At 51.6% G+C, this 25,485-nt stretch overlaps 10 protein-coding genes across 10 annotated transcripts; 6 read left to right on the forward strand and 4 right to left on the reverse strand.

Annotated features, from left to right (window-relative positions):
* Positions 1–161: 161 nt before the first annotated feature.
* GT037_002904 (uncharacterized protein) lies at positions 162–3,690 on the forward strand (the record flags this gene model as incomplete). Its single annotated transcript, XM_038927951.1, has 5 exons — positions 162–676; positions 721–1,952; positions 2,002–2,367; positions 2,428–2,648; positions 2,704–3,690. The coding sequence occupies 5 exons, from the start codon at positions 162–164 to the stop codon at positions 3,688–3,690; spliced, it is 3,321 nt and encodes a 1,106-aa protein (XP_038789229.1).
* A 411-nt stretch (positions 3,691–4,101) lies between these two features.
* GT037_002905 (nadph:adrenodoxin mitochondrial precursor) lies at positions 4,102–5,932 on the reverse strand (the record flags this gene model as incomplete). Its single annotated transcript, XM_038927952.1, has 2 exons — positions 4,102–4,923; positions 4,973–5,932. The coding sequence occupies 2 exons, from the start codon at positions 5,930–5,932 to the stop codon at positions 4,102–4,104; spliced, it is 1,782 nt and encodes a 593-aa protein (XP_038789230.1).
* A 466-nt stretch (positions 5,933–6,398) lies between these two features.
* On the forward strand, positions 6,399–8,551 carry GT037_002906 (uncharacterized protein; the record flags this gene model as incomplete). Its single annotated transcript, XM_038927953.1, has 2 exons — positions 6,399–6,770; positions 6,818–8,551. 2 exons carry the CDS (start codon positions 6,399–6,401, stop codon positions 8,549–8,551), a joined length of 2,106 nt encoding a protein of 701 aa, XP_038789231.1.
* A 292-nt stretch (positions 8,552–8,843) lies between these two features.
* On the reverse strand, positions 8,844–10,391 carry GT037_002907 (prolyl 4-hydroxylase; the record flags this gene model as incomplete). The annotated part of the gene is made up of 3 exons (XM_038927954.1): positions 8,844–9,172; positions 9,222–10,070; positions 10,121–10,391. 3 exons carry the CDS (start codon positions 10,389–10,391, stop codon positions 8,844–8,846), a joined length of 1,449 nt encoding a protein of 482 aa, XP_038789232.1.
* A 720-nt stretch (positions 10,392–11,111) lies between these two features.
* GT037_002908 (uncharacterized protein) lies at positions 11,112–11,732 on the forward strand (the record flags this gene model as incomplete). The annotated part of the gene is made up of 2 exons (XM_038927955.1): positions 11,112–11,550; positions 11,605–11,732. The coding sequence occupies 2 exons, from the start codon at positions 11,112–11,114 to the stop codon at positions 11,730–11,732; spliced, it is 567 nt and encodes a 188-aa protein (XP_038789233.1).
* Positions 11,733–11,989: 257 nt separating this feature from the next.
* GT037_002909 (uncharacterized protein) lies at positions 11,990–14,075 on the reverse strand (the record flags this gene model as incomplete). The annotated part of the gene is made up of 2 exons (XM_038927956.1): positions 11,990–13,545; positions 13,595–14,075. The coding sequence occupies 2 exons, from the start codon at positions 14,073–14,075 to the stop codon at positions 11,990–11,992; spliced, it is 2,037 nt and encodes a 678-aa protein (XP_038789234.1).
* Positions 14,076–14,367: 292 nt separating this feature from the next.
* GT037_002910 (eukaryotic translation initiation factor 5a) lies at positions 14,368–15,089 on the forward strand (the record flags this gene model as incomplete). Its single annotated transcript, XM_038927957.1, has 4 exons — positions 14,368–14,388; positions 14,522–14,788; positions 14,840–14,972; positions 15,025–15,089. 4 exons carry the CDS (start codon positions 14,368–14,370, stop codon positions 15,087–15,089), a joined length of 486 nt encoding a protein of 161 aa, XP_038789235.1.
* A 475-nt stretch (positions 15,090–15,564) lies between these two features.
* On the forward strand, positions 15,565–18,117 carry GT037_002911 (rna polymerase i specific transcription initiation factor rrn7; the record flags this gene model as incomplete). Its single annotated transcript, XM_038927958.1, has 5 exons — positions 15,565–17,010; positions 17,488–17,536; positions 17,589–17,609; positions 17,720–17,979; positions 18,061–18,117. Coding segments are annotated over 5 exons (1,833 nt in total), but the record flags the coding sequence as incomplete, so codon positions are not given.
* Positions 18,118–19,088: 971 nt separating this feature from the next.
* Positions 19,089–20,713, reverse strand: GT037_002912 (transcription factor tos4; the record flags this gene model as incomplete). The annotated part of the gene is made up of 2 exons (XM_038927959.1): positions 19,089–19,118; positions 19,169–20,713. The coding sequence occupies 2 exons, from the start codon at positions 20,711–20,713 to the stop codon at positions 19,089–19,091; spliced, it is 1,575 nt and encodes a 524-aa protein (XP_038789237.1).
* A 1,486-nt stretch (positions 20,714–22,199) lies between these two features.
* On the forward strand, positions 22,200–24,757 carry GT037_002913 (ribosomal l1 domain containing 1; the record flags this gene model as incomplete). The annotated part of the gene is made up of 3 exons (XM_038927960.1): positions 22,200–22,492; positions 22,542–23,406; positions 23,762–24,757. The coding sequence occupies 3 exons, from the start codon at positions 22,200–22,202 to the stop codon at positions 24,755–24,757; spliced, it is 2,154 nt and encodes a 717-aa protein (XP_038789238.1).
* Between the last annotated feature and the right edge of the window lie 728 nt (positions 24,758–25,485).

Below are 25,485 nucleotides of genomic sequence, written 5' to 3' on the forward strand. Positions count from 1 at the left end.
TGTCGACCGTGCTCGACATATAGCATCGTTGTGGCTCTTGGCTGATGGCCTACTTCTGTTCTTTCGAGTGAGCGTTGTGGCAGGCCACCGCCATTGACACTTTCGCGCTTTGGTTCCTTTTTGTACATGTCGTTGAGATACCCCACTACTATCTTGTAATAATGTTTTCGTTTGCTTCTGGAAGGCCGGTCTGGCACCTGCTAGCATGTTTTGCGACACTCTTTATGCTTTATTCGTCGGTCGCCTTCTGGTTCAGCACGCAGATAACGATCGCCAGCGAGCGATATCCAGACAGTCTCACAGCGATCTTCACGCCTCAAACTATCGATGCGCTCAACCAAGACGTACGCTTACATGACGCACTGCTGTCGCTCACGGACGCTATTGCATACTCGTCAAGTGATATCGGTAGACGATTTCGCTTGGAAAGTCTGAAAAGTCTCGGGTCTAATCTAACGGACGGAGTCAACAACCTTCGCAACAAGCATCGACTAGAGTTAAAAAGGCGGGATATGAAAGATGATCTAAGCGGGGCCTTCCGAGATTTGACAGGTGGTGCTGTTAGCATAGGCGGGTTGAATATGACGGGTGGGCTGACGAGTGTACTGGGCAGTCTAGGAGATTTGATGGTTGGCTCACTCGGAACGCCTGCTTTGTTTCTGGGTATCGGTCTAGGGTACGTATGCGTCCAGATCATTGAGTAAGACTGACCATCTACAGCATGGGTACAACGACTGCTCTCAATTTGACCAACATGGAAGAAGCCAACGCGATAGCTTCGAACATTGCAACCGCTTACAACGCTTCAGCAACAGGTGCGAACCTTGCCGCTCAACAACTCGGCAGCGGGCTATCTAGACAGATTACTCCCTCGTTCGGCAGCAACAAAATCTCTCTTGGCCCTGCGGCTTTTGCGCTAGCATCTGGTATCGGAAATGCAACTGCAGTGGGCTTTGGATTGACACATCAACGATTGACGCCATCGGCAGACTCGAGCATTGAGGGCGTAGCTGGAAATCTCGGTCTTGGAGTTGCTATGCCCATCATATCCAACCTTCATCTTCAAGCCATGGTTAGGAGCTTGAGGAACAGCTCTAGTTTCTCCATGCTGACGCAGAAGCTTCCTGAGCTTGCTGCTGCTGCTGGTCTAGGTATAGGAGAGGGCGCAAGGAACGGCCTGGGGTTCACCGCGTCGAAGTCGCCAGCGCCCGAACACCGGAAGCGACAATCGAAGAATACTGTCATGGAAACCACGGACTTTCCTGGGACTGTGCAAGCTTTCGCCCGAGGTCTCAGTCAATCGTTCATCCAAGACAGCAACTTTTCAACCTTCACCGTTGGCACTATCACGGTTTTTCCTAATCAAACCGAGCTTCAGGGCATGCTGCGGCCTATAGCAGCAGGAGCTGGTGCAGGTATAGGCATGGGAGTCGCCATCGGGTTGAGCTTCAAGCCTGCAGACTCGAAACCGATACTTGCTGGTAACATTACTGGAGATGACGAGCAGACAGCTTTAACCGCAGAAAGTTTCACGCAAAACATCTTCTCTAACCTCCTTACAAATAGCTCGGCTATCCAGCAAGCCAAACAGTTCATAGCGAGCAATCCGCCTCAGGCGTTCCAGAACATAGATGGCGCCAAGGCGGCGGAAGGCTTCGCTAGAGGTACCATTGAAGGAGTTGTAAGCGCGATGTACTCTGTCGGAGGGGTGAAGAACTTGATAAGTGGCAATGTCCCGAAAACCGCATACGACGAAGTGCCAGTCCTGGCGCCGACACAGTTCAACGACAGTGTAAATGGCTCGGCTGTGGGCTTTGCACGAGGTCTTACTGGCAAGGCGACGATCCTGATTGCTGAGATTGCCAGAAATCTCACGCAAGGCATGCCGAAGTCCGAGACACGTTCATCACGTACAAGAAGTATCGAAGAAGCACATGAGGATCCCAGTGTAGGTAAGATATTGCCATCCAATGCCTTGTTGCACACTCTGATACGTTGCAGTGACATCCAGCCTACTTTCTGTCCGCCAGGCCGAAGCGCAAGCTAAATTCCCTATTGCTATCGACGCAGAGACAGCACAGATGGGCGCTCAGAAAGTGATCGAGACCTTCACATGCTCAGGAATTGGTGGCATTGCAGCAGCAGCTTTGGGTGCTATGACTGCGGTCAAAGCGAATGCTAGTATGATGAGTATGGCAATGGGCCAATCTGGTCCACCTCTCGACTCGACTGTTCTGCAAGCCTTACCTCGAGGTCCTATCGTCCTTTCATCAGAGGGAAATATTTTCGAGATTGTCATTGAGAGTCAAAGTCTCAAAATAAATGGGTTAGCGCTCATTCCCTTTGCAGTTATCACAGGACTACACGGTAAGCTATGGGATTTTTTCATGTGTCATCTTGAGCTTTGCAACTAACCCATACGCATAGTACTATTTGCTGGTCTCGCTTTCCTTACTTTCCTTCCACTATACCTTGTCTTGGGCGTAGTCTGGCGATTCTCGGTCCTCACCGGCTACCCAGTCGACGAAGCTAAGAACAGAAAATGGCGCATGGGGTTCTTGATCACGTTCGCTGTCCTGGGCGTGGTTGGTATTATCCTTGGTATTACTGGTATGGGAAGTGCAAGTCATTTCCGGGATACACATGGGGTAAGCTCCTTGTACTGATATACTTTGAGAGATCTGAACTCATCCTTACCTACAGATCATGGGTCTCGTCTGTCTCATCTTCATCTTCCCGGCAGTTGGCTTCACCGTCGCTCGCTTACGCACCGAGCTCCCGCACCCCGACCCTTCGACATTCGCCGGTGTAAAAGGTCCTATAGCGCTTGCCAAGACGCCGCAACGCATCTACCTCATTAGCGGCATCAATACCCAACTCTTATTAGGTCTCGGCCAGTTAACCTTCTTGCAAGGCTTCTCTACGCTGCGTGCAATATCACTTTGCATCGTTGACGCGATTCTCACCTCCACAAGTGTTGCTGGTCTTGTGAGCTTCGTGCTGATGATACAGATCAGTGCTACAGCGTTAGTTGGCATCAGAGCATGGCTAGAACAGCATATCGCCAAAAAAGAAGCATCGGGTATTAAACCAATGACCGCTACTGTTTTTGGAAGTCATGGACGGAGCGACACAATAGCCACATTTGGTTTCGATCGAAAAGATCCACCGCCCGCTCTCAACTTCAAATCCAACAAATCGAAGCTTCCACAGAGAAAGACGGATGAACTCAAGGGCTCTGAAGATAATGGCATCAGCACACCATTCAACTTCCGGAAAGAAGGTAGCATGACTGAGATGGATACACGAGAAGACCCTTTCCTGTCACCAGAAGAGCGACTCAACTACCAGGAGCGAGGTATCTATAACCCCAAGACGGGAGGCTACACCTATCCGGCCCAGGGCATTGACAACGATGACTTCTACAATATGTCGGCGACTTATGGAGAGCGCCGCCCATCATCAGGCGTATTTGATCCCTTGCGATCTCCTCGTCCTCCGATCGCGGCAGACAACGGGCCAAGAATGACGGGTGTTACAGTACAGGATCTATGGCCTCCGCCAATGCCGGAAGCGTCGAGAATATACATGACCTCGAAGACTCAAACAACTGTCAGTAGTAGGTACAGCAGGCCGATAGATGGGAATGTACCGGTAAGGGATAGCTTCATGGGCTTTGGGAACCGGTAAATAGAACGCAAAACTTCTGAAGCAATACAGGGTCGTACATAAACCTTGAAGTATGATAGAGAAACAGGAATGAATGCTGTACATATATACACTGAGATGTGCGTGGGGTGAGCTCAAGTACGAAACTTGATGCTGACGTTCGTTGATAGTACTAGCGGTCAATTCGAGATGCCACTGTAGATCGATACGGGGCATCTAGAGTATACAATCTTAATATTCCCGAACCCTCAGTTCTGTTCGTCCGAAACATTCTTTGTATTATCCAGATCTTCACAGGATTAAGAGCGATTATGTACAATAGCTATTACTGCGGAAGCGTCCTTTTGCACTAGCTACATGGGTGCGAGAGGAGCACATAATATGCTGGAGTGTAGCAAGAACTCTGTAGCAATGAATTGTCGTAACATGGCTCTATGCATCCAAGATCTTGAGCATCTCTTCAACGCTCTGGAACTTCTCCCTCTCCTTGCCTTTACTCTTGCCTCTGGCTCGTTCAGCATGGTCGATTTTCTTCCAATCCGACCAAGCTAGCGGTCTCACGCCTGTCACGATATCCTTGATACCATCCCATCCAAGACCTGTGCTTCTGTTGTCGCCACTGGTGTCATTCAAGAACGGTACGTTGGCCTCCCAATCTTGCGCAATGATGTCTGCAGACGAAAAGGCGTCTTGCATAGTACTGGCGATGACACCAGTAGGTCCACGCTTTACCCAGCCTGCACAGTATAGCCCATGGACATGGCCAGCTGTCAGATTGCCGGGCCCTGCGGATGGCGTGATCACACGGCCGTGCATGTCATTGGGTATTATTCCAAGTTTGTCGTCGAAGGGTACGCCAATGTCAGAAAGACCAGGCAGGCCGGTTGATTTGTAGCCCACGGATCTGAATGCTAGCGACGCTTCCATGGATGTCTCTTCATTTGTAGGTGTGACGCGGGCACGTTGGTCGAAGGGGTCGGCGTCGGGGACGAACCGTTGCTTCGTAAAGGCAATGGATGCAAGTTGGCCAGCGTCTGCGTGCATGGACCTGGGTGCTTGCATGAACTCGAGAGCCCATGATCGTGCCGTCTCTTCCTTGGTTGCCTTGCTGCCCTTGAGTAGAACCTCGGCTATTCGTTTCTGTACACGGGGCAGCTTCTTGATCTCGGATGGATACAAGGAGCGGTCGACGGGGTCGAAGGCGACGGAAGGGATATTCATCAGCTCGCGAGCTTCTTTGACAGTGAATGCAGCCTGACTTGAGGTAAGCGATACGTTCAAGTATGATCATCATGAGACGTACCTGGATTGGCCCACGCCGGCCAACCACCCTTACAGAGCGCACCCTGCTCTCTGAAAGGGTTTGTATAGCCTGCTCGGATATGTCGGTATGCCGTAAGCAATCGACAGGGCTCAGCAGTATACGCGCGACATCGAGGGCGACATTGCCCTGGCCTATGACGACTGCCTGCTCGCCCGCTTGGAGGTTGGGCTTCAGGCTGGCAAACTGTGGCAGAGCATTGTACCATCCCACAAAAGACCTAGCCGAGTACACACCCGGCAGATCTTCACCAGGTATCCCCAGCTGTCTGTCCTCACTTGCGCCATAAGAGAAGAGTATCGCGTCGTAGTGGGGTTTCATTTTGGCCAATTCGATATCATGTCCGACCCTGACATTGCCGATGTAGTTGAATCGCGGCGATTGCGCTACCTCTTCGAACGTGTCCTGGCAGTTCTTGACCTCGGGGTGGTCGGGTGCGACGCCATAGCGGACGAGTCCATAAGGTACCGGAAGTTGCTCGTACATGTCAACCACAGCATCTTGGTTCTTGCTCATGAGTCGGTACGCCGTGTAGAAGCCTGCAGGTCCAGAGCCAATGATGGCGACACGGAGGCGCCCCCGAACAGTCGCGGCTGTGCTGAATGCATTGCGAAGTGGTTGTCGTGATAAGGACGCGATGTTGAACGGAAACGTGCCTGATGGTCCTTGTCGAATCGTGCTGATCCCTCTCCACTGCCCGGCAGTACCATGGTAGCGTCGTATCTGAGCCGACGCGCTTGCTATACGTTGAGTGCAGCTAGCGCAGACATACGGCGTCTTCTGTAGGCGCAGGCTGATGTGCATGTTGTGAAGGTCCTTGCATTTGATAGCGGCAATCGCCGCCCGAGCATTCTCGAGATGACTAAGGCCCCGATGCTTGAAGCCTCTGGACTCCAACCACACCATGTACACACACGACCATCGCATCCGCCTCGAAACCATAAGCGGGAGGCGCGCGCGTCTGGCTAACCTCTCTCGTTCTACTCGGATGCGTTTGCGACAATGTCCGGCCTGGTTATCCGCCCAATGTGCCGTTGATGCGCCCAAGCTGGACGAACAAAGTAAAACTAACCACAATTCCCTACTGCAACTCATCGGGCCCCCACATGTTCCTGGCTAATTCGAGTTTCAGCCGCTCGTGGCCATCACTAGTCAATGCACATGTCCGTCCCAGCCGTGCATCCTCACGTCATGAGGCGTTCTGGATTTGCATTGGTCAATATTGATTGTTGTCATGACAACCTGGTATTTACATACATATCTCCCCAGGTCCCCGCGTGGGCCCATGTCATCCATCAACTGGCATCTGCATTCCTTTGCTATAAGCGAGAAGATATCTCTCACCTTCTGTCCAGACGGTCGTGTGCAGTAGAACTTCCTTCTTTACTTCTCGCTCTCCATTGCAACTATGGCGGGCCGCTGGCAGCCCCACATGTATGCATCCTCAAGGGATTCCATGATTGACACCGACCCTACTCGGCCGACTTTCAACCCCAAGGCCATTACCATGGCCAGTCGCATGCCGCCTCCACCGCCCAAGAAGAAGCAGGAAGGCCCTTTGATCGACTTCAACAAACACCCGGACAGCTACCTCATTCTTCCCTACGGTAACACAAAGACGAAGCCAATGAGCCCCAAGACCAAGGTCTTCGTCGACATTGCACGATGGATCCAATTTGGTCTTAGGATACTGACTCTCCTTGGTGCTGTCGGAGTCTTGCTTTGCGGCATCTTCATCCGGGGCGCTCAGGCCACAGAAGGCTACATACTGAGGATACCGGTAAGCACATTCTGATCCACGTGCAAATGGGTCGCTAACATGGACAGCCTGGTGTGGACCTCGTCGTTTCTCTATACGCCATATACCATCTAATCCGTAATCCCAAGACGCGACCAGCGGGTAGCTCAGCCAGCTACCACTTCTTTGCTCTTATCACCGACGCTGGCTTCATCCCGTTCTATGTCTTCACCATCCTCATGGCTCGCCGTAACTCCGATGAAACGCCTGCAACAATTGGGCGTTGGCGCACTATGTTTCCTACAGACAATGAGACGAACATAGTTCTGATGACAACATGGATCACAGCCATTGTCACTGGAGGTTTACATCTGATCTCAGCCGTCATTGACATGTACCTGGCTATCCTATTCCGAAAGATCGCAAAGCTGCCACCGGACATGAACCCACTTGAGGACAACTTGACCTCGCGTAGGAGGACCAAGCACAAGCACAAGAACTCTTCCATCTCCGCCATCACACCTCTTACGTCGGATCAGGAAAAGCGATTCAGCGACCAGAGCACTATTTCTGGAGATCGCGATTCGAAGACTCCTTCGTACATCTACAGCGAAATCCCAAGCCCCAACAAAAGTCAAGTTGCTTTCATGCACACGCGAACAGACTCGGAGACCACGTACTCCCCTCATACGCCTGCTTCGGCGCGCCAATCCAGGGAGCGTTTTTCCATGTACTCTCAGCCTCCATCCGCATATCAGTCCCGCAAAGAGCTCAACACTCGCGAAGACCTGCTTAGCCAGGATGAAGATAACCAGACACTGGCTCAACGCAAGTCGATGCTCTCTCAGCAAGCTAATATCAAGCGACACTCCCGAACCGACTCGTACATTAACAGCTCGTCGAAACAAGACTTCCACAGTCGTCCGGCCACCGCACGGTCTTTGAAACAAGAAGCGTCCGGCGATCTTTCTCTTCAGCGAAACTCCCAACAAAGCCTCAAAAATGACAATTGGTTCGTGCATCCTGATCAGGAAGACGAGTACGACGACAATCACCTATCCCCACCGCCCAAACAATCAATGTTCTCGACGAATGGTAAAAATGGCTACAATACTATCTCACGTTATGAAGACGTCTCTGACATGGAGGACGAAGCCGAGGTACCCATGGTTCCCGAACCTCTGCGTATGAATCCTCTCAGCCAGAACCCGCCCTCTCCTCTACCCTCCCCCCCACCGACCAACACCTTCGAAGAGAACAACCAAAAGAACACGCCCCCGCCAGCCGGTCTTCAGCGTACCTTGACCACGACATCAATCTCCACCGAAAAGACCTTCGATCGCTCGCATTCCCGTTCTGGTACACCGAAATCGCGCTACTACGGTAACCTCAAAGCTGCAACTGAAGGTGTTCGAAGTGCAAACTCGCCCTCAAACTCTCCGTCCAGCTCCCCAACAAAGGGATCTTCTTTCCGCCAACAGCCAAACCAGTTCCCCAGCGCAACCAAGCAGTACGCTGTCAACACTCCTCCGCCTGTTCCGCAGCATAATTTGACCAACTCGCCATTCACTCTTCACAAGAAGAGTTACACGAGTATCAAGCGCACCGGAGAGGCGAACTACACTCCCGTCAAGGGACAGTCACCCCGAGTGATCAGCCGGTCTGGTGTAGACTACATCAACCCATACGAGTTTGACGACTCAGACCTGGGTATGCCAGGGCGGAGGAGAGATGTCAGTGGCAAGATTGCTGAAGAGGGACGCGGTGGTGCGTGGGGCGGAATGAAGCAAAGGACTGTCAGTGGTGTCGCGCAGGCTTATTAGGTTTCTGTTTTCTTAATAGGGGGCGTTGGACGGCATCTGGAAATTCTTTGGACCAAGGTATATAAATATGACTGGGTGTATGGTTATTTTCAAGGGTATCGGGTCGGGACTTGGGGCTTAGCATGAGTATGTAGCACGTTTTGGATGACTGGAAATGATGATATGGATTCTGTCTGCCACATTGGTTCAATCACCATTGCCTCCATTAACTCCTGTAACCTATGTGACGGTTTTTGTATGCTGCAATGTAATGAAATTGAAAATCTTGTGGCATAAGACCTAACACGATTCCTCATGCCGTGATATCGACGTCATATTCAACATCCGTTCTAATCACATACTTTGCGCCTTCAACAACTCCAGTGCCCTCGTGAAGGATTGCGCCTTGGGCTTCACCGTGCGGGAATACTGCAACACTACCCATGATAGGTTTGACTGGGTAGGCGTTGATAACAGCTTCCTTGACACTTGGAATGAAGAAAGTCGTTTCGCCACCCTTGAACTCATCGTTAAGGTAGATAAGGAATGTGAAGAGAGAGGATTGGCGAGCGTTGGCCGGCGATGCATCATACTGATAGGCATCAGTGACAGGGTCGATACCAGAAGGTGGCCATGCGCCGTCTATTGAAGTCAACGAATATACTCAAGTTGATTTCGATGAATCACCTACCAATATGCATACGATATTCCGCACCAGGCACATACCTATACACTCTGAAGCGTCGGTTAATACCTCGCACTTTCTTGCCAGCCACGCTCTCCGGCACAAAGCCCTTCACTCTGTCCCAGAGCTTGTCGTGGAAGGCTTGGTCGACGATCCAGTAGAAATTGTGTGCTAGCACACTCGTGTCTTCACCTTGTGGTCGCATCGGGGCATCTGGTATGAACCCTATAGTTTCTCCAGCCGCGATGATAGCGGAGCATTCTTCTGGAGAAAGCACGTCCTTGATCAGGCGAAGATTAGGCACAATTGGGTGCTTGAAACACTCTGTTTTGGGTCCTTTGCCAAGCAGCACAGCGTCGTCTTGGGAAGCGTACAAGATCGCGGGATGAAGATTCGGCGGTTTGCGCTGGAGTCCAGGTGTAGTTTCGATAATGCGAAAGCGGTTTTTAAGATCCGGGGGGCATGACTTGAAGATGCTCTTGTCCTCAACGCTTCGTCTTGTCGGACGAGTAGGCTTGTTGGCACTTCGCAGATCCCAAGTGTCTTGTAATGAGATGCCTGATGCGACGTCTGTGCCATGAGCTGTCGAGTCCGTCGGACCCGTGACTCTTAGAATTGAATCCAACACTCCGACTAACTCGTCATTTTGCGCATTCTTACCAACCACTTCGTGACTAGGAACCTGCACATGAATCGAGAGCCCGGAAACAACGTCCAGAGTACGTACCCATCGACAAAGAGCGCCCAGCGTCGGAGTCTCTTTTCGAATCTTCATTTCCGCCAATAAGATCAGGGCTTCCGTGTATTTGGCGTCTGTAAGGGCACCTGATATGCGCGCAGTGAGGTTGCTGCCATCTACTCTCACACTTAGTTTTTGGTTTCGAAACTCAAGATATCAGACGTACCAGCCGAGTTCAGGCCAGTAGTACATGCTTGACGAAAGTCGTATACGGCAGTCCTAAGGTCCTTGCACGCTTTTGACTTGATCAGGAGCGGATGCGCAGATAAAGTCTGTAGTGTCTCTATAGCGACCTCAATCTCTTCAGACGAGATTATAGAGTGTACGCTTGCTGGTTCGAGTGGATTCGCCTCTTGTGGTGGACTTGGGATGCCCGCTGTGGATTGCTTCTTCACGACCTGAGCTTGCGCATTTGCGCAGCGCTTCCGCTTGGCCATGCTCGGTGTTCGGAGTATTGGTTGTTCAATCAGAAACCGAACAAGGTATGCACCGAAGATGTGTAAGCTATTACTGTATCGGATGTGAGGTAGTCCGGCGTGTCCATATGTACGCGCCGAGGTCTTTGGTGGCGAGTGTAGAATTTCCACGGTCCGTGCGCATATGTCCTGCAGTGCTAGTGCGGAAAGGCCCGCCCTCCGGTCTCACCACTTCAGACTACATACAATTAAGTTACACTTCATATTATCTCGCCCAGATCTCAAAGACACTATATGTTCAATGTTCATGTTGTTCACTCAGTCCTAGACCTGACAGGTGTTTACTTCGAGAGACACCATGTAGGCCTCCATTACTAATTTACACCGCCATAGGACTAAGTAGGCTAAAGAGCTGAGCCCACTCGGGCATACCGCGGCGATACGCATTCTATGGGTCTGAGACGAGATCAATGGATCGGGTTTAACAACAAACAATGGGCCGGCATCCGATACGAGGATCGAGGGGTAAACAATATGCCGACGTGTAACGCGAGTAGCGAGTGGTGTAGGGCAAAGTCTACGGGTATATACAAATAGCTCGGGCGATCGCCCTTTCTTCTTTTTCTAGTATCCACCTCTACAAGTCTTTAAGCGTACTTCAACCGTTTACATACCCCTCCAAACTTTGCAACCCCTCTTACTCTTGCACATCCCCCACGTAATCTCTAAACGTTAGCCAAGATGTCTGCATACTCCTTCTACCAAACCACTATCCCTCAACTTCGCGGCACTGCCAAGAGCGCCGTCAGCTTCCTCACAGCAGCCAAAGATGAGCAGTCAAAGAACACCTCGCTGCCCTCTGACGCAGACGTACTGAACGCACAGATCGGTGACATGCTTCCCCTGCGCATGCAACCCATTCTCGTCGCCAAGTTCTCTCTCGAAGGCATCGACCAGCACAAGCTCAGCTCTGCTTCTTCCCCGAGCATGGACCCTTCTTCCTTCTCGTCCATCGACGATCTCATCAACTTCTTTAAGCAGCTCATTGCTGTCTATGATGCTGTCGATGAGAAGGCTTTCAACGAGAGTGCCGACAAGGGCCTCGAAGTCAGTGTTGCTGGCAAGTCACTGAAGATGACTAGCACGGCTGATTTCTACAACAGCTTTGCTGTACCGAACGGTAAGTCGTATTCCCGTGTTAGCTGCGCGTAGGCTGAGTGCTGACATGGATCAGGCTATTTCCACCTGAACGCTATGTACATGCTGTTGAGAAGCAAGGGTTTCACTCTTGGCAAGGGAACCTACGTCAAACCTTTCTTCAGCGAGCAGGCTGCTAAGGACTGGGCGCCGCTCATGGGTTAGAATAGGAGCAATTGTATACTATCATCTGCTTGGATAGCATCTAGCGAGTGACGTAGCATGTTCTGAAGTCAGATCTGAACAGAAATAGAACAAAATGGACACTCTAGGTGAAAGTCCCAAACACATAAATTTGACCACGGGTAGAGCCGGTTGTACGCGTGTGCTTAACGTATGGAAGAGTCACGTGAACTGGAAAACGTTGTTGAGAACCTTTGTTGGCCTGTAGTACAAGTTCCTGGATGGTTCTCAAAACTAGCCTACTTGTCGAAAGCATCTCTCAGCTTTTCAAAGTGTACCCTCGTCTCCTCCCCAAGTTTCCCTTCAACATCCGCCAAGATCGTACATACCAAGCTATAGTTGTTGCACAAGAAACGTTCTCTCTTCCGTGCGTCGCTAGTACCCTTGCTCAGTTTCGTAAGATAGGCCTCGTACTCACTTCTCAGTCTACCCACAGATACGCTGACAGGTTCATCATCACCTGCTTCCGACGAGAGGGCCAATATGCCTTGGAGTAGGTTTGCAAATTTCTGTGTGAGAGGTGTTGGCGCAGTAGAGGTTGCATTGGACGAGCTAGAGCCAAGCAACGCAGCCCCGGTCGACGGGCGGCCTGGCAGAGACGCTGTGACTTTCTGGAGCGATGTGCAGTGCATGTCCAGAACCTGCTGGAACCGTGGCCATAGCAGCATGTTTGTCGCGTTGATGTAACCTTCGACTGTTGGAACCTTCCTGCGTTGGAGTTCGAATGCAAAGTGCTGGTTTAGCCGTACGCAAAGCAGTATCCCAAGTGTATCCGTTGTTGCTTCCACAAGCGATTTTGTAACCGCTTGCCCAACTGCTAGCGTAGGCTCGAAGATTGAGTTGAAGGTCCGCGAGATCGCATGGAAGTTTTGCGATGGAGCGAAGTATGTAGAAATGAAGGTATACTCGAAGCATGCATTGTCGATGAGTGCGAGGTTAAAGCTGCGGAAAGGTACCTCCAAATAGTGGGGTGATTTCTCATCTTCGGCGACATTGGCTGGTAAGGCATTGACGGAAGAGCTCTTCAATGCATCGCGGCGTCGTCCGAGTGAGAAAGCGTCGTAAGCAACTGGTGCGTTTCGAGACTGACCGAGCAAAGTTCCAGTCCTTCTAGCGCTGGGATCTTCACCCAGTACGTCGTACCTATCCATGGCGTGTACCTTGATCTTCTCAAGCGCCGACCTGTAGCGGCTGAAATGATTGAGATAGTACCAGCGCATGGTATATATGTATGCCTGTGCTATCTGTTGTGCAAGCTCTGCCTGATGTTTCGCCAGGAAAGAATACAAATCTTTGTATTTCAGGAATGCTTGCTGCTGGATAATCTGCGCATTGATAGAAGGTGAGCGAATGGCCTTGATCTGAGCAACTATATAGTCTCGTATTCGTTCAACTGCGCGATTTATGAGATCGTCTAGCAGTGGTTTAACGTCTTTTATGGCCGCCAACTCTGGATTCTCTTTGGCTTTATCGTTGACCGCCTTGGACCGCTTCTCGACCTCTGTAAGGGCGCGCACAAAACCCTCGTCGACCGGGCCTTCGGCGATCTTGCGCACGACGGCTGGTGATATACTGATGTCTTCCACCGCCGGTCCCAGAAGCTTCTCAACCACCTTACGGTTTTCTAGCTTGGTGTTCAAGGCAATAGATCGGTTCTGGAGTGATTCTATCTCGGCGGAAACGGCCTCAAGATCGGACTGAAAGTTGGTCAGGTTTGCTTCGACCGACTTGAGTACCTCGTCGCACGCCAATATAGATTTGTGCAGGTCCTCAAACTTGTCTTTGTCTTTGTCATCTGCAGACACAATGAGCAAAGACTTGCGACCCTGAACATGAACACGTACATTCTTCGACTGACTGCGTACTATATGTATGTACAGAAGTGGGTTGCTGTCGTTCTGCAGTCTTGACGGCTACGAAATCGTGCAAGCTCAATTCCCCAAACTCAATATCTTCCACTACCTCGTCAGGCTTTCCAGATATATGCGCTACCTCTTCCCCGTTCGTCGCAGACGAGTTGCGCGGTAGCCCTCCCATGATGGACTCTAACACGTGTATGGGATCTGGCACGTTGGGAGGGATGCCGCCTGTCTGCCGCCTACGAAGTCCTCCGTTTGGCATACGCGCGGATAGAGGCAGGCTCGCAGTCGACGCATTGGGCGATATGAGGGGTGTCAGCGAAGACGATCGTGGATTGAGCCCCGGTCTGACAGGTTGCGCCGGAGCTGGGTAGCCCCTTCGAGGAGCTGGCGAGTGGGAATCGCGTCGCGGAGGCGGCATGCCGGCGGGTGTCGAGTATGACGAGAGCCTATCCAAGCCCCACATGATATCTACCAAGTCGCAGTCAGTCGCTTAAGAATCAGGTACTAGATGTTGGCGTCGTGGACGATGGCAGGGCACCTTGGATTCACATAAGGACGCCGGCAATTGTTTAATCCGCGAACTAGACAGGGATCTGCTAGCGCCACCTTCCCCTCCGCGCCTGCCCAATTTTGCCCACGCAAAAGACTTCTCTCTCCATCTCCCATTTAAGGACTCTGCCCACCCCACCGCTCTTCGACCAGCAGCCCGAACTCGAACTCTTCCTCACCGTCGCATCCAACTCTCATTCATCACCATGGCGGACAACGACGCGCAGGTACGTTTCCGCGGATACTAGCCCCGCATGTGCTCTTTACCCCACCCTTCGGAGCACTGTCGCCAGCTGCGACCAGGCGACTTCCACGTTCGCGCCTCTTCGTCACGCCCTGTACTGACTCTATCGTCTCTAGCATGAGCACACCTTCGACAGCGCCGATGCGGGTGCCTCTCTTACCTACCCCATGCAGTGTTCTGCCTTGAGGAAGAACGGTTTCGTCTGCATCAAGAACCGCCCTTGCAAGATTGTCGAGATGACCACCTCCAAGACCGGAAAGCACGGTCACGCCAAGGTCCATCTGGTCGCCATCGACATCTTCACCCAGAAGAAGTTGGAAGATCTCTGCCCTTCCACCCACAACATGGACGTTCCCAACGTCACCCGTCGCGAGTACCAGCTCGTAAGTGGCTCCAGTCGCCCATTGCCAAGTCTAGGCTAACACAAGATCCAGCTCGACGTTACTGACGACGGTTTCCTTTCCCTCATGTCCGACGACGGCTCCACCAAGGACGACGTCAAGGTCCCCGAGGGCGAGGTTGGTGACAAGATCGACAAGATGTTCAACCAGGACGGCAAGGACACCAGTAAGTTCTAACCCGGAAAAAGCCTCCGTGCACCGCACTGACATGCTGCCAGACGTCATCATCCTTACTGCTATGGGTGAGGAGGCCTGCATCGACGCCAAGGAGGCTCCTAAATAAGCGCATCGTTCAATACGTAGACTGTTTAGCAGGAAGCAAGGCGCGGATTGCAGACAGATTACGAACGGAGCTACGACACTCTTTGCATATCGTGTGCAAAGTTGTAGCTCCACGGCAAGCGTAGCATTCTCCCGTGCAATTAGCTTGCACAAGGCGACCAATGCACGAGGTTCTTCGGACGGTTTTGGGTTCCTTGCATTGCCATGTGTGGGAAACGTATTACGATTCATTTCCCTTCCTAGATATATCCCTTACGCTTCTGGCAATGAATAAAAGGTGATGACTTTACGGCAATTGTCGTCTTTCTCATTGGTAGAAAATTCGTGTGACTGGTTCCCGGATCCGCGCTAGTGGCTGGCGAACTTCTACTTGCAAAGCGATGTGTAAAGCCATTGTAACATGAACAACTCGGCGCACAACGGCATGCAGCCTGCTCAACTTCAACTCCTCATCATATCAACCTTGTCGCGATAGAATTATCGACTACGCTCAAGCCTACTTCATGTCGACTAAAGGCCCCGTTTGTGGCGTCGAAAACTGCAGGTCTAGACGCTACGAGGAGGGCGAAGACGGTTACTTGTATTGTCAGAATGGCCACCAACAGGCGGGTCTAGTCCGCGGAGAAGATGATGATGACTACGTAGGAGCTGCCCGAACAGTCACGCGCAAAAAGAAAGAGGCGGAAGAAGACGACAAATCGACTGGCAGGATTTACAAGGGCCCTCGAGCTTTTGACCTGTATTTGAAGTGTCTGCAACTGATTCTGCGACATCAGCTCTGGTATCTCGTAAAAGACCGAGGGTTACCGATTGAACTTGAAGCCGTCACGCGCGATCTCTGGGCACTGCGTATCGCCCAGCTTGGAGACAGGATTGCGAGTCACGACGAAGACTCGTCAGAATCCCAATCCCAGCAACAGATTTTCAGCACTCTGGAGAGCGAGGATGACGCTACAGACAATGAGAAAGGTTACCTCCGAGATGCAAAGGAAAAGAGAAATTTGAGGTTGTCGGCAGCACCCAATCTTAAAGACTGTCTAGTTCTGTGCTATCTTGGTATCATGACACTAAGGCTGCCATTTACGCCCGGCGACATCCATGCATGGGCTACCGATGGGCATTTGGCATATCGAAGAGCAATCAAGCTACTGCCACTCACCATGAGAGATCGGCTACCACCTGCCTACCACGCTGTTCTTGATCCAAGCGCACCACTCACTCACACGCGATTTTACAAAACACTCGCAGACCTGCAAATTAGCTACAGTAAGGACCATGGCATAACCTGGCCGGCTCTCAACGTGCCGCTGTTGCTGTTCCGCTATTTAAAAGAGCTCGCCTTACCACTTGAGCTGTATGATGCAACTAGACGTCTTGGCGACTTGCTGGGCTACGATTTCGCTCCCCACTACAGCGGTAAGAAACGTCTGGGTATACGGCATCTTGCCGAGGCGCAACTGGTGAGCTGCCTCATCATATGTATCAAGGTACTCTACCCACTTGATGATGAGAAACGTTATCCAAAGTCATCATCGGAACCAACAGCAGCGGTGATGAGCTGGCAGGCGTGGTGCGAGCATATGCAGGCCGCTGAGAAATCGAGGCGAGGAGACAACGGACGCTTTACAACCGAACAGTTGACAAAGCTACAGGAGAAGGACATGTTATCGATGGAATCCCAAGATATGGACCAGTATCTGGACTTCTACGCCAGTACATTTCTGGATAATGCTGAAATACAGCGCACCAGGGACATTGATGATTTTCGAAACGCTTTGTACGACATTTTTCCTATCAATAATGAGGCACAACATCCCCCACAGGAGCTATCCTGTGAAATTCCTCTAGGTCAGAGATTAGAGGTCGTGAAGGCAGTTCATGGCGCGATGAATACGATGCCAGTTGTAGCTGAGGACACCGGGGTACTTAGGGTAGGGCAGGCGTATCCAATCTGGAAGACGGAACAAAAGTTACCAGACGCAGCGAAGATACTATACGAACAAGCTGCAAAAATAGCTGGCTTATCTGTGAATATGCTCACTTTGGCAGTGGTTTTCACAGAGGCAAGGGTTGAACAGTGGAAAAGGGCACAGAAGAGGCAAGCTTGATGAGGTGGCCGCGCGCCGCGTGTGTAATACTAGTTTTTGCTTCTACAAAATTCAAGATAAGAATGCAAGACATGATGAAGGTCTATCTTCCGCAATAAATTGCAGATGTTCGTTGCTGTTATGGGTGTGAGTTCGGTTGGGGAAGGCGTCACACGCGAGGGGCATCGGGAACACGCTAACGCCGACCAGCCTAGTCGCGCCGCACAGACACCCACACAGTGTGTGGAATTCGTCTTCCTTCGCCCTCGACTTCGATCCTGAGATCACGGAACACTCGCAACACCGCCAAAGATGCAGATCTTCGTGAAGACCCTGACGGGCAAGACCATCACGCTCGAAGGTATATCTCATACGCACAGAATGTATTAGAGCATGCACTAACTTGTTCGCAGTCGAGAGCAGTGACACCATCGGTACGCAAATCCCAGCACCACACGACGGCAACGCACCGCACCGCACCGCGTCGCTCGGCGCTTGCACAGCGACACCGAAGAAGGAGGATTTAGGCTGACAGTACGGGTAGACAACGTCAAGTCCAAGATCCAGGACAAGGAGGGTATTCCCCCGGACCAACAGCGCCTGATCTTCGCCGGAAAGCAACTCGAGGATGGCCGCACTCTGTCCGACTACAACATCCAGAAGGAGTCAACCCTCCACTTGGTCCTCCGTCTCCGTGGTGGTATCATTGAGCCTTCGCTGAAGGCGCTTGCCTCCAAGTACAACTGCGACAAGATGATCTGCCGCAAGTGCTACGCACGTCTGCCACCGAGGGCTGTCAACTGCGTATGTCATAACCACGACTCCAGTCCTTGATCGAACAAGGAGAACGGACATGGTATCGGACCTTTACTAACAAGACCACAGCGCAAGAAGAAGTGCGGTCACACCAACCAGCTCCGCCCCAAGAAGAAGTTGAAGTAAACTACTCGCTCCTATCGGCGTCTGGCGAAGAGAGCAACGGGGTCGGTGGATACGAATTGCAACGATTGCATGCGATGGATATGAGGGCTAGGTCACTACTACTTCTTCCACGGCACATGGCATCAATGGAGTGCTTGTCTTGTCTCGCATTTGGGACTTTATGAAGGGAACCAGGCATGTAGAGTGAATCGATTCAAATTCAAAAACCACCAGCTTCGATTCTTCCTCGTCTGCTACAGCGTGATTTTGTAATGTTGTTCAACCTGATGGAGGTAGGTCACGTGAGATCGCGTCACGACCGCACCATGTATGACGTCACAAACCATATTGCAAACTGCGGTGAGCGGTCCCCTAGGGATACTGCAAGGAAATTGCCATCGGAACCATTGTCGCTATTGATCAGTTTTGATTGTTCCAGGTCACACAAAGCCTTGACGGAGTTATGAACGTCACATTCGCATGGGGATGGTCACATTAACACGCGACAACTTTTGTACTTTTGATGGATTTTATCGCAAAGCATTCTGAATATACGAGTACACACAAACTCCCTCCTGCTCGCATAGTGAACACTCGTATCCTCAATCCCCCATGATCAGAAGCGCCACCGAGAACGTGGAACGGAGATGCTGACCTTGTGGGGTGTCGTATCTAGCAGGAAGAGAATAGACACTTGTTTTGATCTAACAAGCCACTTACCCCAGAAAAAGAATAGTACACGCAAACTTGAAAAATTTAAATTCAAAACTCCGAAATACAACGAGGAGCGTGCAAATGGTATCGTAACGCCTCGCTATGCATACAAAAACAAGGAAGAATCCAAAAAGGTGTACCTGAGCGGTCGATATAGACTTTGGCGTTCGAGACGTGATGATCGCGTGCAGCGCCGCAGTGAAATAAGGAGCACACATGACAGATAGTGGGAAGTAATCTGCTGACTGGTGTGTGGCGCCCGTTTTTGATGGACATGCTCAAACGCGGGGCTTCTTCCAATAATATTGCTAAGAATAGTCAGTGGGGGATTGCGTGGGTAAGCAGGCGTAATACGTACTTTGTGCGTCTTCCTGACAGACCGCAGTCCGGTGCTGCGTGTGCCAGCTGTAATGGTCTCGCGCCTCATTTGGTTGGAGTCCATCTCAGGGACATAGTAGAATTCGTTTTCGAGCGGCTGCCCAGCAGCATCTTTGCCAGCACGAGGGATTTCACCAACACAGGGAGTGTCATCCAGAATCCTCTTCAACTCTTTTCTAGAGAGCTCAGGGAGGGGAGTCGACGTGCCAGTGCCCTCTTCATCCTTGCCATTTGCGCCCTTGTTCACACAGGCCTTCAGTTCAGCTGGAAGGTTGCTGTGAATAGCGGACAATGGTTGAGAGTGAATACGTGAGAATGCCAATTGGTTGATGACATGGTTCTTGATCGGTGACTCTTTGTATCGGATAGGCTCAGTAACGCGACGTTTGGGGGACGGCGACAGTAGTGGCCCGCGCATACGTGGAGTGTTCGATTGCGTTGGCGTAGCTGTGTTGAACGAGGCCATGCCACTGAGGAGGTTCTGACCGAAGGGTCCAAAGGAGTGTACAACAGGATCGTTTTCTTCATCATTGTCGGAGAAGTCGTCGGCGGCGAAGTTCACACTCTCTTTGAGATCGACAACAGGACGTACTTCATGGCTAGACTTGGAGCTTGGAAGAGAGGGGCGGATAAAGGTCTGGTCTGCAGAGCCTGGGGTGGCAATGCTAGGGCTATCCGCGCTGGCATCGGCATCTTCGAAGACTTCAACGGTGCCAGACTGCAGGTTGGTGCCAAGGCCGGCGAAGACGGGAGGGCGGATCGGGCTCTGCGAGACAGGTGACCGTGGAACGACAGGAGGGCTGGAACAGATGTTCTCTTGGGTACGGTTGCGAGTCGGAGTAGGCATGCCTTCTTCCTCGGATTCCCAAGAAAACTTTGATACAGGGATAGATGGCCAAGCAATCATGACGCGGGTGTCCTGTACATCGAGCATGATGGCCGTCTCGGGGTTCTCTGACATGTACGTGTCCCCCTTGCTCAGCTCGAAGATGCGTCCCTTGCAGTGGATCTTCGCACCGTTCCATCCCAGACATTCAACCTCAATGTATCCATGCGGATATGGTGGGCTTGGCGCGTGATAAGCGGCTTGGACGTGAACGCGTGAAATGAGGCGGTTGGTAGAGAGCTGGTAATCTGACGTGTTGGAGCTCCTGCCCATTCTCACGATTTCGCCGTCTGCAGGAAGGTCGAGCGTGGGCACAGCACCGAGCGGGGTCCTCTCTGACAGAGCCGAGAAGGTGCGTTCGAAGCCCGGCCGGGCATGGCGGGGCGACGAGGAAATAATGTTGGTCGACGATGTGGGCTGCGGGGTTGGATAGTACTTCAGCTGCTTGGGAAAGGTGGGCGAGTCCTCTTCGAACTTGCGTTTCGAGGACGCCGGACGTGGAAATGGCGATGAAGAGAATGGCCCATCCTCGCCGAAGGCCGGAAGAAGAGTTGGGGTGGCCTTCCGAGCATGCCCCGAGTGCGGCTCTGTCGACTCGATGAGGGTCTGGGACAACGTCTTGGTGGGTGAAAAGTCCATCTTGTGTGCGGAGCTCCTAGGACGCGAGGCTCCTGGCGTGTCGATGTCTATGGGGTAAGGTGGACGTGTCTCGAAGGGAGACAAGCGAGCCGGCGGCTGCGGAAGGAGTGTTGAAGACGCGAAGGCAGGCACACGGCAGTATGGAAAAAGAAAGACGTAGGTTAGGAGGAGGAGGCCATCAAGTCAACTACGAAACTACGGGTCAGTCACGAACGCGATCGTGGAAGACGTCGCGACGCGGGTGTGGGTTGGCTAGCGTGATGAAGCTAGGGCCGTCGTAAGAACCAGCACCCAAATTCACCACGCTTTGTTCCCTTGCAATATGTCTCTTGTAACATCCTCTCAAATGCAAAGCACTCTGCATGTCTCAGCTAATCCGATTGCGTATCTTTCTGTACTTTTCCAGCGCTCCCTTCGCGATACATGTCCCAAAGTTCGGCATATTCTGCCACATGCGTTCACCAGCCTCTGTGCACGAGCACAATTATTACACCTATGACATACATTGTCTCCTCGGCTGCCTCTCTAACTTGATTTTCTCCGCTCTGCCAGCCCCTCTACGCTGCAGCCGATTCCACATTAACGCACTATCATTGCTAAAGCTGACGCGCTGAGACAAAGTCAATCACGCTTGGTGATGCACTCGTGTCATGTGCGACTCTTGTGCCAAAGTCACTGTCCGTACCAAAGTGCAATATAAAGGGGAAAGGGCATCTATACGCATACTGTGAACGCGTATCAAGATCTCAAGATACTGCGCGCTCATGCACAAAGATCAAATTGCCCCACTGTCCTACGCCTATGCCCAAATGGAGGCAAACGTCACGCAAGTGAAAAGAAAAACTTTGTGCAGCAATCGACGCAGCTAACACGAGAGCAAACACGTCCGTAACCCAAGTGGAGCTGTAGGGCCGACGGACGCGAACACGCAGCGGTATAGACGCGTCGTGAGAAGATGGCCAGGCGAGCGCACGGTGACGGCGTTTCGGCTCGACCGTGACCGGATGGCTTCGATCAATCGATAGCACGAACCAGTAAATCTCGTACATGTAGCCATGCGGGAGTCCATCAGCTGCTGTCATATTCGTGATTCCTCAGGACTTGGGATGATAATCGAGAGGTGAATGCATCTCGCAGTAGTTTCTTCACCATTGCCGCCAGTGATGATAGCACATGTACCACGCCGGGTACGTACCACTGACGCGCTGCTGATGAAGCGGCTGACTGCATGGGAACGAGAGGTGAACTTGATATTGGACGGCTGGTGACAATGCAAAGATGAGCAACCTGTCGTGTGCTTGGAGATACTGCGACGCGATGATTGGTTGAGGATGCTCATTCGCCTTCCGCTTTCAATGAGATAGCCCCGCATTAGTCTCGGTCTTTCGGAGAAACCATATGACCGGCAAAAAGTTGGAAAGTTCAGTCCAGGGTCTAGCCCAGAATTTCCAGCGACAAGAAACATCGCAAACATATCACAGCAACAATGGCCAAATCCAAGACCCTGGCTAAGAAGGCCGGGAAGGCGACCGAGGCGCCTCTCACCACCAACACCACGAATGGTACACCCTACCAGCTTGATCCGTCGCAAGTCGAGCGCGCGGCGAAGGCGCTCGTTGCGCACATGAAGAAGCATGTCGAGGAAAAGCAGCAAGAGGCACCAAAGAAGAGCTTGGCGGCCGACGAGGACGAGGCGGAGGAGGTTGACGAGCCCATCTTCCTCAGCCTGGCGACAAAAAAGCAGATCGGCAACACTAAGAGCTTGAAGCCTGTAGCCATGTAGGTTCGCACATGACAGCGCTTGCGACACACCGCTAACAGTACCCAGCAAACTACCTCACCCTATCATCGCAAACGATGTCCGGATATGCATCTTCACCAAAGATCCCCAGAGAGCATACAAAGACCTTGTCGCATCTGACGCTTTCCCGGAAGCCCTTCGCGGAAAGGTGCAACGTGTGCTCGGCGTGGACAAGCTAAAGAAGCGATACAAGGCATTCGAGCAGAAGCGTGCACTCCTCGCTGAGTACGACGTTTTCATGGTCGACGATCGCGTAATCAAGATTGTCGCAGAATGCCTAGGCAAAACCTTTTACAAGAGCAAGTCAAAGCGCCCAATTCCGGTTCGTCTTACTGCAGGTGCATACATCGACAAGAGCGCAAAGAAGGACGCGAAGGAGCCACAAAACGTCGTCGGAACACCACAAGGTGTAGCAAAGGAGATCGAGTCGGCTCTTCACTCGACCTACCTGAGCATGAGCCCATCCGCCAACACCTCTATCAAGATCGGCAACCTTTCCATGACTTCTCAGCAGATCGTTGAGAACACTGTCGCTGTTGTTTCCGAAGTTGTCAACAAGCACGTTGGCCAGGGCTGGCGCAACATTCGCAGTTTGCATGTCAAGGGTCCTGCGACCAAGGCTCTACCTATCTGGCTCGCTGATGAGCTGTGGGCTGAGCCTGAGCAAGTTCGCGACGCACCATACCACGGTGCCATCACAGAAGGCACGCCCAAGGGCAAGTCCGCAGAGCGCAAGAGGAAGTGGGATGAGTGGGAAGAAGAGATGCTCGACGAGGAGGAGCTTGCCGCGAAGCAGGCCAGGAGAGAAGCTAAGAAGGCCAAGAAAACAGAGAAGAAGAGCTCAATTAGCAAGGAGAAGCGCAAGGCCATGAAGCAGGATGCGCTCCAGTCGGTGCAGACACCACTGATCGCTGGTTGAGCTATCCATGGTGGGCATCGTTGCATGGCATTGGCGTTCCGGTGTTCAAAAGATCTATTTGACGATATGGTAATATACCACTGGTTGGCATCCACCAATGCAGGCTCTTTGCAATATCAAGTTTTCTATTCTGCAAATGCATTATGATAGTAGTGATACAACTTTGCTTTATGTTTTGCCTGTATATTATGGCGATGGAGAGCTATGACCTTGCTCGGCTGTACCTGCCTCGGCTTGATGCTAACGTCATGCAATGCAGCGTAGATCACACTCGCGTCTCATGCACTCAACTTGCGCCTCCCAACCCTACAACCCTCACTTTCATCAGACAACCGCTGAAATGCTTCGATTACTTCCGCTCTCGACACTCTTACTCGTGACGCAGACAATCGCGTCGCCACTTACACGGAGCGACTCCAAGCCACTTCCTTTGCTCATCTGGCATGGCTTAGGCGACAACTATGCTGCAGACGGTCTGCACAGCGTCGGTGACCTCGCAAACGAGACAAACCCTGGCACATATGTATACTACATCCGGCTCGACGAAGACGCCGGAAGTGATCGAACAGCGACGTTCCTCGGCAATGTTACCGAGCAGATTGCGCAAGTCTGTGACGACATCGCGAAACACGAGGTTTTAAGCAGGGCGCCAGGTCTGAACGCGCTAGGTTTCTCGCAGGGTGGGCAGTTCCTCCGCGGACTGGTAGAGCGCTGCGGCGACCGTATAAACGTCAAGAATTTGGTCACCTTTGGCAGCCAACACAACGGTATTGCAAAATACCAGCTCTGCAAAGATGGAGACTGGCTATGCAAGGGCTATATCAACTTACTTAAAGCTAACACCTGGGGCGCATGGGTACAAGGTCACCTCGTTCCAGCGCAGTACTTCAAAGCCACCAACGAGACAACCGGCGAACCTACGGAAGAGTATCTCGAAGCCTCCAACTTCCTCGCTGACATCAACAACGAAAGGGTGCTCAAGAACGTCACTTACGCGAAAAACCTCGCTGCATTGGACAACTTCGTCATGTATGTCTTCGAGGACGACACCACTGTTATACCGAAGGAGTCGGGTTGGTTCGCGTATACGAACACCACCAGCAATGAGGTCACGGATCTGAGGGACCGCGACATCTACAAAGAGGATTGGATTGGGCTCAAGAAGCTTGACACGAAGGGCGGTCTACACTTCAAGACTACAGAGGGTGGTCACATGGATTTGGGGGATAAGGTGCTGATAGATGTCTTTAAGACCTATTTCGCGCCGGAGAAGACGGTCTGGAGCGACATTATCGACGAGATCCAAGAGATTATTGAGTTATAAAGCAGGGTTTCATATAGTCAGTCTCAGGGATAACCAATGTAGCTAGTGGTAAGGTTGTATTTCCATGTAAGAATATAGGCGTGAACGCGATCAATAAGTATAATGTCACATGTTTTCCTTGGATTGCATCACGAAACTCGTACTATATTACTTGCTGTATAGGTAGTCCAGCAAGAACTATACGTATTTCTGATTGGCAGGCTTATCGAACGTTGACTTTAAGTGATTCCTGTGGTGGTATATGCTGAGACACCATCTTCTACTAGGTCTCGTATCTTCTCATAGTGTAAACTGATCAAGCAGATCGCACTCGTTACGACAAACGTTGCATTTCTCAGATTATTTGCTGACAATAAAAACAGACATCAAAAAGCATCAGCAGTCTACATACTGTTTACATCCAACGTAGTGTAGAGTAGCGAATATTTTCAAAACATGTCTTGTTGACGGGTTTGAAATTAAAAAATAAGGAATTACCCACGACGCAAGCACTGTCGTAAGTTCCTTCAGAAACTATAATAATCGGTCACGGACATTTGCTAGAGGCCATAAAGAGCGATACCGAGAACCAACAAACTTACTGCTAGTCCTCCAATCGTTACACGTTCTTGCATGCGCATCCCCTCCCCCAACCGGGGTTTTGCGGCAGACGTCATGCTTGTGTGGGTCATCATGAGCATCAGCCCACAACAACACTCCACGCCGACGCCGCTCGAAACGAGTCTAGT

Source organism: Alternaria burnsii (assembly GCF_013036055.1).
Source record: "Alternaria burnsii strain CBS107.38 chromosome Unknown 746, whole genome shotgun sequence".
Lineage (NCBI taxonomy): Eukaryota > Fungi > Ascomycota > Dothideomycetes > Pleosporales > Pleosporaceae > Alternaria > Alternaria burnsii.